This window comes from Podarcis filfolensis (genome assembly GCF_964270895.1).
Source record: "Podarcis filfolensis genome assembly, chromosome: 7".
NCBI classification, from domain to species: Eukaryota; Metazoa; Chordata; class Lepidosauria; order Squamata; family Lacertidae; genus Podarcis; species Podarcis filfolensis.
This window is the reverse complement of record NC_139603.1, coordinates 12642621-12661692: the sequence shown is the minus strand read 5'-3', so window position 1 is coordinate 12661692 and position 19072 is coordinate 12642621. Positions and strand designations below refer to the sequence as shown.

At 42.4% G+C, this 19072-nt stretch overlaps 1 protein-coding gene and 1 long non-coding RNA gene across 10 annotated transcripts in view; one reads left to right on the top strand and one right to left on the bottom strand.

Annotated features, from left to right (window-relative positions):
- The window catches only part of TRIO (trio Rho guanine nucleotide exchange factor), a 268089-nt gene that overhangs the window by 229656 nt on the left and 19361 nt on the right, over positions 1–19072 (top strand). For 8 of the 9 annotated variants that reach the window (XR_014550935.1, XR_014550936.1, XM_083624561.1 and 5 more), the window contains exons 37-46: positions 2444–2539; positions 3612–3760; positions 4354–4420; positions 7379–7482; positions 9428–9497; positions 10832–10921; positions 12195–12287; positions 12950–13000; positions 13388–13465; positions 15102–15293. Coding sequence is in view for 7 of the 9 variants with exons in the window: in XM_083624561.1 (XP_083480687.1) it covers positions 2444–2539; positions 3612–3760; positions 4354–4420; positions 7379–7482; positions 9428–9497; positions 10832–10921; positions 12195–12287; positions 12950–13000; positions 13388–13465; positions 15102–15293 (990 nt within the window). In the remaining 2 variants the exon portion in view is untranslated. Of the gene's footprint in view, positions 1–1334; positions 2416–2443; positions 2540–3611; positions 3761–4353; positions 4421–7378; positions 7483–9427; positions 9498–10831; positions 10922–12194; positions 12288–12949; positions 13001–13387; positions 13466–15101; positions 15294–19072 lie in introns of those variants that run through there. The other variant, XM_083624566.1, reaches the window with a different exon arrangement.
- LOC310767617 overlaps positions 13406–19072 on the bottom strand; it is a 47616-nt gene continuing 41949 nt past the window's right edge. The window contains exon 5 of the long non-coding RNA XR_014550967.1: positions 13406–13541. This is a non-coding gene — a long non-coding RNA (uncharacterized lncRNA). The remainder of the gene's footprint in view (positions 13542–19072) is intronic.

The window sequence follows — 19072 nt, the reverse complement described above, 5'->3', positions numbered from 1 at the left end:
GTTCTTATCTTCTAGTTTCTTACAATGCTTAGGAATTCAACATAACTTGCCACTCGGACTAAAGCAACCAAGAATGCCTCTACCACAAGGATTATTTATAATTCCCACAATCTCTGGATCAGTTCTCACAACTAGGCCTAGAGTCAAGGTTTTCCTCTTCAGATTCCAGTCAGGCAACAGGCGAAATTAACAATTATCTCAGCTCCACTTTCAGTATGTGACAGCATTCAAGTTGCTTGAGCTTCTTCTTCTCCTACTTTAGTAATGTTTGTACCATCCCTTAGTTTGAACTCCTTAGGGCCATGGTTTCAAGCTGTGTTCCAGGGAATTCTGGATTCCTTGGAAATGTCATGTAGGAATTTCTAAAGTAGAAGATCAGTAATGGTGAACAAGCTCTCTGGAAAAAGGCTTCTTTGCAAGTACAGTACTGATCTCCCCCTGTAATGCATGCGTAGCTACATAGCAGTTTTGGTCATGTTCTGAGGAAGTCAAATCTCCGTTCTCATGTGGCTATGGTGAGGCCCACAGGCTTCGCCAGTGTATCTTATGCACTGCCTTGTATACTCAGGAACATTTCCCAGAATTCTCTAGAACTTGTGAGGGTGCCTTGGCAGCCAAGCTGATGTTGGGGGAAATCCCTGAAGGTAATAATAAAAATAGTGATATATAGCAAATTTCATCTGGACAGGAATGGGCATACTCTAGTCTCAAGCTGTAGTGGGCTGCAAGGCATATGTACCAGAGAAGTGCATGTTTTGTTGTAATATGTAGCCATTAAAAAGACAATTCACAAGTAAGTATGCACCTCCCATTTTATGATGGCATTCCTGTGGGAATTAATTCTTCTCCAACGTTTTGGTGCTACACAACCAAGCTGTTAATTGCTTTTTAAAAAAAGAAGGTATCTCCTGATTTGTATTTCAAGTCAGTCATTGTGAGAGAATTGCCATTCTGATACACATCCAAGGCTTACCCAGTTACAGTGAGTGGAAAGGAAGGGGACTACAACGACAATGGCTGCCTCTATTTCCCTTTCCCTTTAAACTTGCTCAGGTGACATCCCTGTCCAGCTGCTAGCACTATCAGGCCACCTTAATTCGTGTGTCACTAAATAACAACCACTTCCCTCGGGATCGCAAAGATTCTTCAGTTTTCCAGTTGGCGGTGTCATTGCCATACATCATCCTGAGTTGTGCTTAAATTGTAGCTTCTGAGTTTTCTCTTGTTTTGGATAGAATTGCTAAGATAGCCGCTATATTACTGTATAACTAATCTTTTTTCGTTTTTGTTTTCCTTTGTTTCTTTTCTTTCTTTTCTTTTTACTCTTCCTGTAGCATTATGTTGATTTATGTTCTGTCTCTGCTTTGGCTCAGTTTCCCTACCTCTCCATTTAGAGTTTCTTGTGTGTTCTCGCATTTGCCCCGCTCCCAGTGTCCCCTGTCTCATCGAAGCTAACTCTACAGCACATGAAATTTGCATATTATTATTACTATTCTTTAAATTATGGGAGCTAATCTTTCCGCTCCCATAGATGAGGTTGAACAGAGTTCCGTGTTCTGAAGCATTGTACCTGTTGGTTTAACATGTCCGTCCAGTGGTGAAGAACAACATAACCTGTGTTTGCATGCTGTACATCCCTGCTGGTCCTTGTAATATGAAGTGAGGTTCATATTATTATGCCTTGTTTAGCTTCCAGTTACTTAATGGTACATGTAATCTGCAAACAGGCTTGCATGTTTGCTAATTACTGAAAGCCAAATCCAGTGGCCACCAACCCTCCCAATATCCTTTTGCTGTCAACACCTTTTATCCTCAGTTGCAGCCATAAATTGGCATCTTGTAGCTTTTGAGGACAGAGATCTTCTAGACTCTGCACTTACCTTTGGGGGAGATGGATGGCACAAGGAATGGTGAGCAAAATGACCCTGCTCCCTTTTAGAATCATCAATTGGCTTCTTGTTTAGTAGTCTTAGCCTACTCTACAGTTGATTTATTGTTTTGTTCATTCATTGCAGTTCTTTTCCCTGTGGCTTTATAATGTGAGTTGAATTGGGAGGGTTGGGAAAGGATCCTTAGATAATTCAGTACATCCGGCATTGGCTTTGCGTAGTAGCTTTGATAGGTTCTACAGAAAGAAAAAGATCAAGGCTATCCAAAAAAATAGCCCCAGTCATCCAGCTGCAAATGGAGCATTATGAGATCCTATCCAGGTATTATAAAAGCATTAAATGGACACAGGCAGAATAATGTTTGTCAATACCAGAGTTTATTTAAAACTTCCTTTGGTGCTTGTGTCAAATAGAGGGTTTTTTAAAAAAAAGAAGTGGAAAGAGGGGCATTTTGTTCATTAGCAAGATGCCTCGGGGACAAATATTGATAGTGTGTATAGCCTCAAATTGATATTGGGGATGCCTCTCCTCCTGCTTCTCACCCCATTGTGCAGACATCTTCCCGGTTATTGGTACGTCCTACCAGCTCAGAGACTCCCAGCGCAGCCGAACTTGTCAGTGCAATAGAGGAGCTTGTGAAGAGTAAAATGGTGAGTCTGATTTGTTGGGTGGCATGTTTTCCTTCCTTTTGGGGGGAGCCCTAGAGGCCCTCAATACGTTGTTGGACCACAACTCTCATCATCCCCAACCATATTAGCTGGGACTGATGAGAGCAGGATTCCCACAATATTCGGAAGGCTATGGATTCCTCAGCAGAGGTCCAGCTCTGAGGGCCTTCTGGCGGTTCCCTCCCTGCGAGAAGTGAGGTTACAGGGAACCAGGCAGAGGGCCTTCTTGGTAGTGGCACCCGCCCTGTGGACTGCCCTCCCGTCAGATGTCAAGGAAATAAACAACTACCTGACTTTTAGAAGACATCTGAAGGCAGCCCTGTTTAGGGAAGTTTTTAATGTCTGATGTTTTATTGTATTTTAAATATTTTGTTGGAAGCCGCCCAGAGTGGCTGGGGAAACCCAGCCAGATGGGCAAGGTAAAAATAAAGTATTATTATTATTATTATTATTATTATTATCCCTGTTTAGAGCAGCGTGGAATCCTATCAAAACATGTGGCTCTAAGAGCCATACTGGGGAATCAAACCAGAAGTCTCCCCTGTTGTTTTGTGTCCAAGTATTTGGTATTCAGTGGTACACTACTTCTGAACGTGAAGATTCATTTAGCTCTGAGAGCCAATCCAGATTACAGTCACCTAAGCTAACGGCCGTCGCCACTTATCGTGGTAGTAAACTTTGCAAGATAAGGAACTTGTTTCATTTATCCAGGCTTCAGCTTTGATTGCTGGTATCAGGCCCCTTCCTGGAACCCTGGACTTAGGCACAGTTAGCCTGTGTTGGTGTGGACCTGAAAGGAAACTGCTTGCTGGGTGCAGCAAGGAGGGCTGCAGGAGGACCTCTGGTGCCTGCAAATGGCCATACACGTTGCAACACATCTTGCCGCCACCAGGGAAGGAGAGAGTTGTGAATACCCGTACACAGTTGACAAAGGTGTTAGAATAATAAATGATCAACATGTTCTTAAAATAGATAAAAGTACAGCATGCGTATGTGAAATAGATTGTGCTGATGGTGTTGCCCCAACCTCACTTGTTTATCGTTTTCCTCTTAGGCTCTGGAGGATCGTCCAAGCTCACTGATGGTGGACCAGGGAGACAGCAGCAGCCCATCATTCAATCCATCAGACAACTCACTTCTCTCCTCCTCTTCGCCCATAGATGAGATGGAAGAGCGGAAGTCCAGCTCTTTGAAAAGGCGACAGTAAGACTAACCCACCAATCCCTTTCCCTTATATGCTTAAGAAGAGCATCTGTCTTTTGCCTTCTGTGTTGTAAAATCTGTGTTATTGTAGACATTAGTTTCTACCTCTTTTGTTCAGCGAGTTAAGACTTTGATTATTTCAACTGTTGGAGGATTTTGCTGGAAAGCCAGCTAAATTGCAATAATTTCCCCTGTCTAACACATTAGCCCCCAGTCTTGGGCTTGTAATGCTTTTAAAAACTTAGCAGGAAAGTTGAGGGTCTCAGAAACATAAAATGTTTACTTTGGAGGGCTCTTCAGTTCACACAAATGGTAGCTGCCACAACCAGTAAGGCCTTTAACAATGCCACTTTGTGGAATGTTGATTATATTAAATCCACTTGGCATGCACACTTCAAATTTCAGTATGAGAAACATTAGTACTTTTATAACTATTCTTGAAATAGATATATTTTTTTAAAATCTCATGTTGCTTAGTAACACCATATTTCACCATAGTATTCCCTACTGTTGTCACATTATTTGCATGCATAGAAATTGTTCATATCGCAAAACGCCACCCTTAATTATTCTCACTTTTCGTAACTTTGCAGCTATGTTCTACAGGAATTAGTGGAGACGGAGAGAGATTATGTGAGAGATCTTGGTTACGTAGTAGAGGTATGTTTTTTTTAAATCAGTGTGATGCTTACAGTCAGATAAGAAACACAAACTTCAGAAGGGTAAAGAGGAAAGCGCCATTCCTCTCCACCGAACACCTTTGGAGCTACCAGCAATGCTTGGAGAAATCTACTTTGTCACCTGTTATATTAGTCCGTTTTTAGCTAGTTACGAACTAGGTTAAGATTTGTAATTACTAGACAACAGTTTCCAATGTTATTGAGGGGCTAGCAATAATTCCATATGTAAAGTATCTTTGAGAAGGCGCTTTTTACAAGCTGCCAACTTAACTGCATATGGACAGCTGAAAATGTAAATTCTGAATCCTGGCTGTAATTAGTTTCCATTCCAGCACGAGATCAGGACCGCCTGCCGTTTCTTGGCTCTTCTGTAAAATAAGCTGTTGAATCTTTAAGGCCGGCTTGGTAATATATTTGCAGCAAAGGGGCCTGCTCAGTCTTTGTGCAGGAATGTAGGCAATGGAATGGCTGGCAGTATTTCAGTTTTAGAACGGACAGCTGGAACACCTTTTAATAAACAGGCCTCTTAATAGATTTAGGAACAACTTCTGAACGTGGCAGCAAATTAAACAAGTACAATAGATGTACTTTAAAAATGGATTCAATTAGATTGCTTTGAGTTGCTGCTTCTGTTGTCCTGAATTTATGATCTGGAAAGAATCAGAAGAGTGGGATCACAGGGCTCACTAGGCTGAGTTACAAATTGTATTGAGTACCCCAGCTTCTGTGTTCCAAATTGTGTTCATTCGTGCAACCGAATTAAGCAGATTGTTGCCCACACCAGGGCTGCTCTACATTTAGGGCTTCTTCGCGCCCTTTATGGCACAGTAGACAATTTGTATGCTTGCATTCCTTGCACTAGCGGATCTGCTTGCTCCTGCAAAGGCTTGTTTCAGGCTATTAAATCCCCCCACGCAATAATGTACACGGGTCCATGACCAAACAGAAAACAGCTTGTATAAACTGGATGGTATGTGTAGTGAATCGTTAGCTGTTGCTGGAACGTGTGCAAATACACTCGTGGAGGTAGCTGTGGATTCTGCGCGTGTATTATTCTGGTTCACAACTACCGTATTTTTCCATCTATAACACGCCCCCGTGTATAAGATGCCCCCTATTTTAGGGGACTCCAATTTAAGAAAGTGGGAGGAGATAGCCTGAGGTTGTTGAGCTTTGAGGGGGGGGGGGGAGTGTGTGGCGATCACACAGTGTCCCCGGACATTTGACGGTCTATTGATCCCTGTGCCACCACTGTGCTTGCTTCCCCGCTGCCACCATGATTTTGAACATTATTTTACAGTAAAAAAAAATCCTCGTCTTATACATGGAAAAGTACGGTAATTTGTGGAAGACTTCGATATTGTTGGCTAGTCCAAAGTAACTGTGAAAGCTGTATACCAGGGAGATACATTGGGAATGTAGCATACCACATGCAAAAGGCCCCAGGTTCAGTTCCCAGCATCTTTAGGTAGGACGGGGAAACCCTGGAAAGTCACTACTAGATGGACCAAAGGTCTGACTCAGCAGAAGGCAGCTTCCTATGTTCCTATATGTAGTTGGACAAAGAGGGGGACGTGATCTGTCCTTCAAAGCGACACTGAAATGATTTAGCTTGTGCTGGTGTTCCTTTTATATCTAACTAGAGATGACACTATTTCAGGATCCCCCAAAGCCCTTCATAATGAAATTGCTTGTGAAAATTGACAGTTAACTTCCATTTACTGAAAATAATACTTGCACAGATTTTGGAACGCAGAGATTTTGGAATGCAGAAATAAAGAGAATCATAAAATTTAGCACACGGGGGGGGCACTTTAACTAAATTGTATAATTGGCTATTTGAATGATTGGTGTGAATAATTGTATTATAAATTGGTATTGTTATAATGAGGCCAATAATAATTGGACTGTAATTAAAAACTAATAAAAAATTATTATAAAAAAAGAAAATAATACTTGCACACATATCACACAAACTGGCCCCCAGTAACACACAATGAGTCCCCATAAGTCTGGATCCAGCATGAATTTGCTGTCAAGATTCGGATAGATGTTTTCCTTTTGCCTTTCTGAGCTGCTTTTCCCACAGACTTGGTCCCGTGAGTTGATGTGTCAAGCCAGACAAGGAGCAATGTAACATTATACGTAAAGCACGCAAACTGATAATATGGAAAAGAGTAAATCAGGATTTGTTACGAGCTTCAGTACTTACTTGACCACAATGTGAAAGCGTGTTGGAAAAGTATTTTCAGCTATGCTGTTGCAAAAATGTTTGGCTTCCCATTGGGTCTCTTGTGTTTTTTTATGTTCTAAATAAGAGCTTGGCTTATGGCAGGTGTGAGCAGAAGAGAGATAGTCTGTGGACCACTGGCCAACCCTGATGGCTGTTGATCCTATCCTGCGAGGCATTTCTTAAACAAGAGTTCATACTCAGAATCAATGAATGCATATTAGTTATGCCATTAGGGCTTCATCCTGAATACAGTGGGACCTCGTGTTACGTACTTATTCCGTTCTGGAGATCCGTTTGTAACAGGAAATAATCGCTTGTAACATGAGGTGCGCTTTCTCTAATGGTGCCTCTCGCTGCTGCTGTGCCACCGGAGCGCAACTTCCTCTCATATCCCGGGGCAAAGGTGGCAACAAGGGGCATCTACTTCCAGGTTAGCGGAGTGCGTGACCCACAGCATTCATAAGGGGGACGGTACATAACACAAGGTACCACTTTATGTACTTTCAGCCACCCCGCTAGATAGATAGATAGATAGATAGATAGATAGATAGATAGATACTATTAAAAACACATCAGCTGGCAGGGGGATTTGGGGGGGGGGAATGATAAAGGGCCCAAGATGATACTCAGCAGTTTGCAATGTTAAAATTAATAAAAAGGTGAACAGCGGCGCTCATGTCCATTTTTCTTACTAATTTACTCCAGGGTTACATGGCACTCATGAAAGAAGATGGTGTTCCGGATGACATGAAAGGGAAAGACAAAATTGTGTTTGGCAACATTCATCAAATATATGACTGGCACAGAGAGTATGTATGTTTTTGTTTTTGTTCATAACTGGTTTTCTTTCTGGTTCTCATCTCGCATAACCAGTTGAAGTAGTGGGCAAAAACCATCCCCAGCAGCATAAAAATATTATACTGGAAAAATTCAGTTGAGCATGTTGTAAAGATTGACATAGAACCATAGAATTGTAGAGCTGGAAGGGTCCCCGAGGGTCACCTAGTCCAACCCAATGCAGGAATCTCAACTAGATCATATATGACAGGTGGCCATCCAACCTCCGCTTAAATATCTCCAGCGAAGGAGAGTCCACCACCTCTCGTGGGAATTGGTTCCATTGTCAAACAGCTCGTACTGTCAAGAAACGTCTTCCTGATGTTTCGTTGGACTCTCCTTTCTTGTAACTTGCATCCATTGGTTTGGGTCTTATCCTCTGGAGCAGGAGAAAACAAGCTCGCTCCATTTTTCATGTGACAGCCCTTCAGAGACCCTTTGCCAAGTGTCAGGCAGGGAGCTACTGGATAAAGGGGTCTTTTCTCTGGAGGCACACAAATTATGTATTTTTTCAACCAGGCATCCACCTCTGTTAGGTGCCAGGCAAAGGTTGCCCTGCTCTCTTGTGCTTTTTGTAATGAACGGATACTGTTGGAAGGCCATTCCTGGATATGCATCTGGTGCCCAGTTTATTTCAGTAGAAAGAAATTACTTTAGCTTTTACCACTTGGGGGCAGTTTCCAATTTACAACATGCCACAGGTGGAACTGTAAGCCAATTATTTCCAGCACTAAGGTGGTTTAGCTGTGCCTTGTTTCAGATGGAAGTCTGACATCTATATTACAGTTTGATTCTTAACATTTGGACGTGTCTGGTACCTAAGGATGGAGCCTTTGGAGTCTTATTAGTCCTGGTTGTTCTAGTAACAGGGATGCCCTTGATTTAAAGTAACTTTGTGGCTCGAGAATGTGGTCTCAGCTGAAAGTTTCAGATCCCTTCATTTCACAATTGTGCACAGTCTGCCATAAGATGAGATCTTAGATTTTGGTTCTGTTCTATCTGAGCAGCAATTGCTCCTAGTGTCTGGGAATCTTATATTTGGAAAGTCTACAGACAAGAATAACTGTCTGGTGGACTATTTGGACTATTGCAAGACATTTCTGAATGGATTCATTTATCTCTGCAGAATCTGTGGATGGAAGGCCTACATTGCAAACATTGTTAGGGCCCCGCAAATGGCCTTCTGTGTCTTCTATCCCTTTAGTATCTCTACGAATGAGTGGTGGCAACTACATAATAGACAGACCTTGGATTAGAGCCAGTTCCTCAACTGCTAGTGCATGTTCATGTAACATGATTCATCTACACTGGAATTTCCCTTATCCCTAGATAAAGATAATTTTGCCATTTGCTTTTGCTCAAGTTTGGAAGTAACATGAGTGCATTGACATGCAACTCTACACACCGTGTTCACTACTCAGCTATTTGTCACTGTGATGAAGAAGACATGGCATATGTGTTAGTTGAGCTCTGATTCAGAGGAATCCCAAGTTAGGGCAAAGCTTCCTTGCTGTTGCTTGTTAACTTCCATTTCAAAGAAACCCTACACTTTCCCCAGATGTTCTTCGCCTGGGCTCAGAATTGCCCCAGCCACACAGTCAAACCAAGTGGCTGGTTGAGGCAATTATAATTTTAAGGGAACTTACTCAGCAGTGTCCAAGCTGAGAGGGGCACCCTGGGATTTCTTGCAGCATTTAATTGCCGGGCTGGACATAACACTGGGGTGATGTGATATGGCTGCTGGCAAATGACAAAAGTGTCTTCAGCCAATCCACTGATGCATCTTCCACAAACCTTTCTATTTCCTAAAGTGGATGCCTCCCACAGAGGAAATGCAACCAAACTGTTGTCTGCTGTTGAATCAGTTGTTTGTTGTCACAATGAGGCTAATAATAAATATATTTTTGTACTGCTCAGTTTCTTTTTAGGAGAATTAGAGAAGTGCCTTGAGGATCCAGAAAAATTGGGATCACTTTTTGTTAAACATGTAAGTATGCTCCTCCTCTCCATTGCATATATAGAAGCTGCGTCGATCATAGATCTGGATATTTGACAACATACAAGCAGCCCTTATATCTTCACCCATGTATTCTCCATTCTGTGCCTTTTTAAAAAACACATGGACTTACTTTGCTTTGCTTCTTTGCCTTCCAAAATGCTTAGTTAGAGTGGCAGGAATAGTGAACTTGGAGATATAAAGAAATTATGCACAGAGCAGATTCCAGCACTAACGCCTTCCGTTCTCTCTTAAATGTGTAGGCAGTGACAGAACATGCAATCTGTTACACACTCACTTAGTTTCCTGATTTTTCTACTTAGCCAGACTTTTGTGGCTTTCCATATGTACAATGAATCTGAAATATGCTCTTAAAGAACAGAGGTTATTTCTTCACTTCTTTATTTGGACCATGACACATTTCCTCACGGTGGTGGTGGGAGTCTCCTCAAGAAGATCAGCCATGGTGGCCACACTTCCCAAAAGATGGAGTTGATCATTACTGTCATTTTAGCCCTGGAGAGCACACAGCCAGAGAGGAATGTTGGGCCTTGCTTTGACTCAAAGTGTGCCCTAGAATGCCCACAACCTTAGAGTACACTCCAGAATTCTTTGCAATATAAGGAGGGTTCATGACTGGCTCTTGACAGTTCCTTGGCAGTGGGATGCAGTCCCTGAGGGCACAAAATTTTGGAGCAGTTCCTTGGCAGTGGGATGCAGTCCCTGAGGGCACAAAATTTTGGAGCAGCTGCTCTCATACACAAGCCTGCATATCAAATGGATTTATTAATTTGGGGGCAGCAGGGAGGATATGCCTCGACAGTAATGTGGGTCATAATCCTCTGCCAAACGTCTCTGGGCACAAAGTGTAGACTTGAGGCGAACATAGATATGACCACCAGCAGGCTAATTTTGTAAAAGGTGCTCTCCGTCAGTTGCAATTATCACTGTTGGCTGTTTTTGTGTACGGCAGTCATGGGGAACCTCTCAACCTCCTGCTGTTGCTGAACTGCAATGGCCATCACCTCTGAGCATTGCCCATGCATTCTTGGACCGATGGGAAGTGTCGTTCAGCAACATCTGAAGAGCCAGAAGTTCCCCACACCTAGTCTGTTGCACACTTGATTTATCCAAGCACTTGTGAGCATATGCAAGGAAGAGAGTAGGTGAGACAGTATGGAAAATGCAATATCTTATATGGACCATTATATTCCTGTAGAATATGGTAGCTTTTGTTCTAATGATCTGTGCTACTCTGGTCCGTGCCAAGTATACTTTACGTTTTCATGAAATACAACATCCTTGTTCTTTTCCCTCTGCTGCAGGAGAGAAGATTGCACATGTACATAGTTTACTGCCAAAACAAACCAAAGTCTGAGCATATTGTCTCGGAATACATTGATACTTTTTTTGAGGTAAGTGCCAAAGGCAGAGGAGAAGGGGTTTGGATGTCTCTTTCTGGACAGAAGAAATATACTCATAATCTTTTCCAAAAATTCTTGTTCTTTGCAGTCTCTCTCTCAGGATCTGTGGCTGAGATCCAAATTAGTTTATTGTTACCAAATGAATAAACTCTCTCCCCCCCCCCCACCCCCCAGTTAGCTCTAGGGTTTAATAACTCTGTACATCAAATTCTGCTTCAAGGTGAATTACAGCATGGAATCGGTTTTTTTGTGATTTTATCATACAATACTTGTGAGACATCAGGAAGCCGAGTGACATCGACTCGTTTAAGTGGATGTTAAGATGTTGTCATAGCAACCTGAATTCAAATCACTAGCTGCTTTCACATACCAAGCCAAAGACATTCAAATGAGGGGGGAAGTTTAAACCATTGTTTCCCAAGCTTGGGTCTCTTGCTGTTTTTGGATGGTGCTCCCATCATCCCTAGCTAGCAGGACTAGTGGTCAGGGATGATGGGAACTGTAGTTCAAAAACAGCTGGAGACCTAAGTTTGGGAAAACACTGGTTTAAACAAAGAGTAATAGAGACTACTACTTATTCAGATGTGGCTAAATCTCTGTTTACAGTGTTGATTCTGTCAGCTTGAAGGTACAAGCAAGGATAGGTGTTGGTCTCTATATATGTATGAACACATGATGCCTCTGTATTGACTGAGCATCAAATGTTAATAGAAAACTAGTTTTAGTCCAACAGACAATCCAAGGGAATAGTTTACTTTTGCATCCTTCTTTTGCCAGCCAATCAAAGCCTGGAAAATTCAGTAGGGCCAAAGTGAGTCTTTCTAGTCCCAAGCTGGACTGAGGTTGCTGCCACCATCATCTCCCTTTCCTATTAAAGTTTAAGCCCCCAGGTTATTAAAATGTAAGCCACCAGGTTTGGCAGCCATAGATGGTCTGGCTGTGTGTAACTAAGAATAACTGTCGTCTTTTAACAGGAGGGATGATAGGCCCAGACAAGATAAAGGGGATGAGACTCAATAGATTTCTTTGGGATATGGATAGAATGAAGTCAGGGAAGACATGAGCCCTACTGAAAAGCAAACTTCTTTTTTTTTTAACAGTTCATTTTGCTAAGTAAATTAGAGAGTTAATCTAAGGGAAGCTGTTAGGAATCCTGAAGGGAAATCTGTATTACAGTAGATGTCAAAACTAGCCTCCTTGATGATACTGCCTCTCAAAAGAGAGTTACAGGATCTGCTCTGAACTTTTATTTTACTACTACTAGGACCTGAAGCAACGTTTGGGTCACCGACTTCAGCTCACCGACCTGCTGATAAAACCAGTGCAAAGAATTATGAAATACCAATTGCTACTAAAGGTAAGGCACTTTGAATGCTCTCGGTTGGGGGTTGTATTGCTGTATAGCATTTGGAACACATTAAAAAAAAAAAAGATTGCTTTGCATCTTATATAGGCAGATATTTCTCAGAAAGTACCCACAAATGTTCTTTGTTTTTGTTGGAGCACTGTGTGTCTGCTAAGGTAGTTTACATAAGTATGCATCAGGAAATAGTAAATAACTAGTGTTAATTCTGATCTGAAAATGTTTCATTTCCTCTGTTTGCCAATTTCAGAGAAGGCAGAGCCCTTTGTGGGGATTTAGCTACCTGTGAATAAAATAATATTTGTTTTGCTTTGTTCGATTTCTTACCTCCCTTATAACATATGGTTACAACCATAAAATATACAACTTAAAGCACTTGCCCATATAAAACAAAAACACAGTAAATATGCAAAACAATTGAAGGACAGTCAGGAAACACACTTTGTTTTTACTGTTTGATTTCTTCACCTAAGCATTTCATTTCTGATATGCTGTACATCAGGGCTTCCCAGAAGTCCCAAAATGGGATGGTAGATAAATGCACATTTTATTATCATCAGCAGTTTCTGATCATCAGGACTGTCCAGTATATATGCATACACATATATAATTTTAATGGAAGATGTCAACTCATAGTTCTTTCTTTCTCTTTGCAGGACTTCCTTAAGTACTCCAAAAAAGCTAATCTTGATACAACAGAATTAGAGGTACTTAGAAATACTGTTTTCTTAAATATTTATGCCAGCATCAAGACAGCTGTTGTAGCAGAATTATAGCACTCTTTCTGTATCTGTCTGCAGTCTGTGGACCTCCTTCACACATATTGTTCTGTTTTTGTTTTTCCACATTGCGTTTATTCTGGAATTAATGGTTAAAGCAGCAGGTCCATCACTTTGGGAGAATTCGTCATGGAGATTACTGGAAGGGGCAGGGTGTTCCCAGAAGCAGTCTCCCAACAAATTTTATTATATAGCCTGCCTCCTCGATGTGTACAATCAATCTTGGTAGTGGCACCTTAGAGAATCTGAAAAGAATAACTAAAATGCATTGCACAGTTCACTGTTCTGATCTCTCTCTCTTTCTTGATTCAATAGAGGGCTGTAGAAGTGATGTGTATAGTCCCAAAACGGTGCAACGACATGATGAATGTTGGTCGTTTACAAGGATTTGATGTAAGTCCTTCCTTGGGTTTGGGCACCTTTTTCTTCACAAACAGCATCCTCCCATTACAATCTGGTTTCGAGTCACCTGGAAGCATTTTAAGAATAAGTGCATGTACTCTTAACATTTGGACTTGTTTCAGCTTCAAAATTACTCCTAAAGTCCAATTAAAGTGCCTTTTTCTTGTTAGAGGTTAAAAACAGACCATAGGGAAGTAGCCTTCTCGCTCGCTTGCCCCTGCTAGGTCCCTGAACTGTAATGCTGGCAGGAGGGCAGAGCATAAGGATAGGAATAGTACAGGGAACTGTGCCCCTGTAGGCTTGCACCCAAACTTAGAACTCATGGTCTCTTGTCCCTGCTCTTTCATCCTCCTAGAGCACCTCGGCTGGATCTACACTGATCTGGAAAATGCTATTAAAAAATAGCTCCCAATGCAATTTCCCATTGGCGACACATCGCACTCTACAGCTCCCTCTGGTGTTACATTTTTATAGCGCATTTTTAACGTTATAACTCACCAGTGTAGATTAGTCCCTGTTCTCATCTGATATATGCATGTTGGATGTCACAGTTGTTTGAAAAAGAGCCAGTATATAATGTGCAGAGATAATGCAGTGAGGCCGAATTCACGTGGTTGTTGTGTAATAATGGCTCAGTTGATATACATCAGGTGGAAGTAAGGCATAGCTGTCAACTTTTCCCTTTTCTTGCAAGGAATCCTATTTGGAATAAGGGAATTTCCCTTAAAAAGGGGAGGAAAGTTGACAGCTATGGAGGTAAGGAGCTGCATTCCTGAACCCCACTAAATTGTACATTTGCTAACGGGTGGGGCTGCTTGGTTGTGACATTTTGAGATGCGGCCAAAGGAAGTGTGCACACAACCCATGATCACATGATCTGATGACCATGAGAGATTGTGTGATTTTCTTTCTATGATCTTAACTGTATTGATCCCACTGTTTCTGCCATTTTGTTGTTGTTTTTAATCAGTCACATGTCCCTTTGGATTCCCAACTTCGGTCTTCTACAGGCTACAGTCCTTCAGGGATAAATTTAGCAGAGCACCGTAAAAATGTAGATATAGTTTGAATCGGAGAGCAGCACTCATTTTCAGTAACATAACCATGTGGAATGTGAAAACGTTGTTAGCCATGCTTTCTTTGGTAATATAACTACTTGTTTCAGCTGGAACTGGATCCAGCAATGGGGCAAGTTGATCCTGTGCCGCTCAGAGAGGAAGGAATAACAAGTAGGGAGAGCACCCAATTAACTCTAATTGCAAGGACGGTTGAGCATATCTTCCAACAAATTAGAGGTATAGCCTCTCAAATAACCCAATTATCCAAAGAGGTCCACAGTTTATCAGTTAATAACAAGCAGGCATTAACAGAACACCATAGTACCAAAGTGAACTGGCGACAACAAGAGCAGACCCCTAAGCTCAACATAGAACGCGCAGAGGCTCTTAAAACAAACTCTTCTTATTTAATCTTCCAACCAAAAAAGATCTGCATGACAATTTGTGGAAGGCCAGATCAAACTCCTAACTGGGAAGGTGCCCAGCATTCCAAATGACATTTATCAGACTTGTTTCAGCTGATGGACTAAAAAGGGTTGACTCAACTTGTTCTGGCCTCTCTTTTTTAGGGTAAAATTGTTGCCCAGGGTAAGCTGTTGCTGCAAGATACGTTCATGGTTACAGATCAGGAAACGGGGCTCTTGCCACGTTGCAAAGAAAGGCGGGTGTTCCTGTTTGAACAGATTGTTATATTCAGTGAACCACTAGATAAAAAGAAAGGCTTCTCAACGCCAGGATTCTTATTTAAAAACAGTATCAAGGTAAGTCTTCTGCATATGTTTTTTCTTTTAGTTATGCAGTGGGCTTGAGGGTTCAATTCCATTTTGACAAGAGTTTCTAATCCAACTGTGCTCATAGTCTTTTTAAAGGGTGTGTGTGGGTGTGGGTGTGTGGGTGTGTGTGTCTTCCTCTGGGATTAATCTTCTGACTCTGCAAATACCACTGGGAAAGGGTTTATTTCAAAGCTTTGTGAAAATATATCAATGATCAGGAGGTGAAAGGCTAGCTAAGCTCTTAACCACTAGCATGAAGATTTTTCATTCCACCAACCCTTCCTTATCTTTTCTCTCATCTTCCACAACTTTGCCCTAGTTTGCCATAGTTTACGTTTCTTTCTCATGTGGTTGGTGGTATTGGTTTTAAAAATGATTAAGCCTCACAAAATGTAATTCCTATCATAAAACAAAAACTAAAAACCAACAATAAATGGAATCCCTTTAAATGCCAGGCCAAACAAGAAAGTCATGAAAGGTTTTAGTGTTGACACCAGTCAAGCTTCTCTAGGGAGGGTATTTCAAAATCAGGGCACCACCACAAAAGAGACCCTTTCCTTTGTGTAAGAATAGCTACATACTATCCTTGGAGGGACGTGGGTGGCGCTGTGGGTTAAACCACAGAGCCTAGGACTTGCCGATAGGAAGGTTGGTGGTTCGAATCCCCGCACCCCTTCTGTTTCTCCTGCCGCTTATCTGAAGGGGCGCTGCACAGCTTTCCCTCTCCAGCTTTCCCTGCACAGTGTCTCTCCAGCGAAGCGAAGCCAGGAGAGCAAGAGGGATCGGTGCGCACTGATACCTCTTGCTCTCCTGGCTTCAGCGAAAGCAACGCGAAGCCTCCTGAGCACAGTGGGAGCACTCCCTCAAGTGCCTCCCTCAAGTGACTGGGTTTTAGGAAATGGTTTTCAGAGAAATTAAGTGAATTACAAAGCAGGAATTAACTTCTGTTGCCTACTTTGGCTGCAGCACAAATGCTTATTATAGCCAGAAATTGGAAATCTAACCAGCCAAAAGGCCTGGAACACAGTCAGGTGTGGTTTCTCTTAATTATGGGGGAAATTGCAAAATGCAGTTGATTAGGAGTCAAATTTTAAAAGACTATTTCTCATGTGTCTGGCAAAGCTTTATAAGTTAACAATATCAAAACTGTTCCAATCAGGTATGCCAGCATTTAGAATGCTGGACCACCCCTTAATAAGTCTGGAAACTGTAGATGGCGTCTTGTGAACAATGTACCTCTTCTAAGAACCTATCTAATGACATAAAGAAATAATTTTATTAATTTATGACAACATAACATTGCAGTTCGAAAGCACGTCAAAGTGCAAGTAGATAAATAGGTACCGCTCCGACGGGAAGGTAAACGGTGTTTCCGTGTGTTGCTCTGGTTCGCCAGAAGCGGCTTAGTCATTCTGGCCACATGACCCGGAAGCTGTACGCCGGCTCCCTCGGCCAATAAAGTGAGGTGAGCGCCGCAACCCCAGAGTCGGCCATGACTGGACCTAATGGTCAGGGGTCCTTTTTAACATTGCTGAACCCCATACATCAACTGCAAATGATTGTTGTACTTACTTTACCTGTTTTCTGTGCTGGTGTGCTTTTCCAAACCCCATTTTATTCATGCACATTCCCACTGTTCATCTTTTAATACCAGATATAAGTCAATATCTATGTTTATATTGAAACTCCATGAAGGTTTACTCCATGAAGCAGTGCGCCCTCCCCCCCTTTGTGTGTCCATAGCACACATATTGTGATCAGGCCCCTTGACCTCCCTGCCTTTTCCAGTATGATTCACTTTTATCTCACCATACTTGGAAGCTGTAAATGTGCGTTTTCCCACCAGGTGGCCTCAACAATTCACTTCGCAAACTGGATGTGAAGATGTTGTATTCTTTATTGGCTCATCTGTTGGAACGACTTCCCGAGTTTGATTTCTGGGTTGTTTGTTCACACTTGAGTCAAGATCCCAAGCTGTACTTGGTCACTCCAAAAATTGCTGCAGAGAGCTCTTTAGTCTGTCAGCAAACTAACCTGGAACGGAATTTTATGAATCCCTCCCTTCCTCCGGGGAGCACAGAGCAGCAATTTATTCTCACCAGTGCCCTGTGACGGATGTTGGGTTGAAAGAAAAATGATTCAAACAAGGTCACCGCAGAGTGCTTCGTGACTGAGTGGGGACTTGATTCTAGGTTTGCCAAACCCAGCACTCTAGCCATTGCAGCACACTTAATGCAAAACTACTGTGTGTTTCAGCTGAGCTAAGAGGAGCAGGTGCTAGTTGGCAAGTGGCCTGTTGTTAAATGTTAACCTGAGATGAAAGTTGGACTGAAAGAGGTTGTTCATAGTTACTGGCAGCATCTTGTATTGTTTTGTAGCTCAGCCTTGCAAAAGAGCCCGCACAAGTTACGTGCCTGCACAAAAAATTATTAGTATGCTAAGAGACTAGTAGCCTGTTATCTCCATGCTGGCCAAAGAGGAAGTTAAGCATGGAAATACAGGCTAGTTTTAAAAGTTGCCTTCTCCCAAGACGACTGGTGGACTCCACTGTTTCCTTGCTGATCACGGAAGAGGGAACTATCCCTCTTCTGTAGCCAGCACAGAAACCAAACAAGTTTGAACAGAAGGGATGGCATGAGCCCTCCCTCCTTTGCCATCATGCTCACTTAAAGGTAAAGGTAAAGGGACCCCTGACCATTAGGTCCAGTCGTGGCCGACTCTGGGGTTGCGGCGCTCATCTCGCTTTATTGGCCGAGGGAGCCGGCGTACAGCTTCCGGGTCATGTGGCCAGGATGACTAAGCCGCTTCTGGCGAACCAGAGCAGCACACGGAAACGCTGTTTACCTTCCCGCCGGAGCGGTACCTATTTATCTACTTGCACATGCTTTCGAACTGCTAGGTGGGCAGGAGCAGGGACCAAGCAACGGGAGCTCACCCCGTCGCGGGGATTCGAACCACTGATCTTCTGATCAGCAAGTCCTAGGCTCTGTGGTTTAACCCACAGCACCACCCACGTCCCTATCATCTCACTTACCTGCATGAATTTCCTTGTCGTCTACCAGGCAAGCTGTTAATTACAAGGCTGTTGTGATATCCTCCTCCTTTGACTGTCCCCTGCAACAAATTTCCCTGTTGCTGCATTCTGCAGCTTTCCTAACCTTTGAAATGGGGTTGAGGATTCCCATGTTAAGGACACCAGCCCACTTTTATGTTTCATACCAGAGTGGCATGGGATGCAGTCATAGAGGAGCTGCTCCTACTTTGCTTGGCTAATGACAAATCTGTTGGGACCGTGGAATGCTGAGAATCAGAGGCACTGTCTCATTCGTTTGGTGTTGAGCACGACTGCTCCCTGGTTTAGCACTTTTTCTCATTTCTAGGTGTATTTGAAACCTTTCAAGCAATTCCCCCTCATCACTAACAAATTGATCAGGTGTCAAAGTGCAAATGGCTTCTTCTGTGCAGGGGCAAGTCAGAAATTCCCTTGGCAAGCAGGGAGGGAAGTTTTTAGAAACTTAAGAGAGGGTGCGTTTTTCCTTCTTTGCTGTCAGGCTGTTTTGAATGATTAACATAACACTGGCTGTCTAGGTAGGCTAGTGAAATTTGCTTGAAGACTTCAAATTAAGACATGACTATAATAATAATAATAATAATAATAATAATAATAATAATGTTTACCCCGTCCATCTGGCTGGGTTTCCCCAACCACTCTGGGCGGCTCCCAACAGAATATTAAAAACATGATAAAACCTCAAACATTAAAAGCT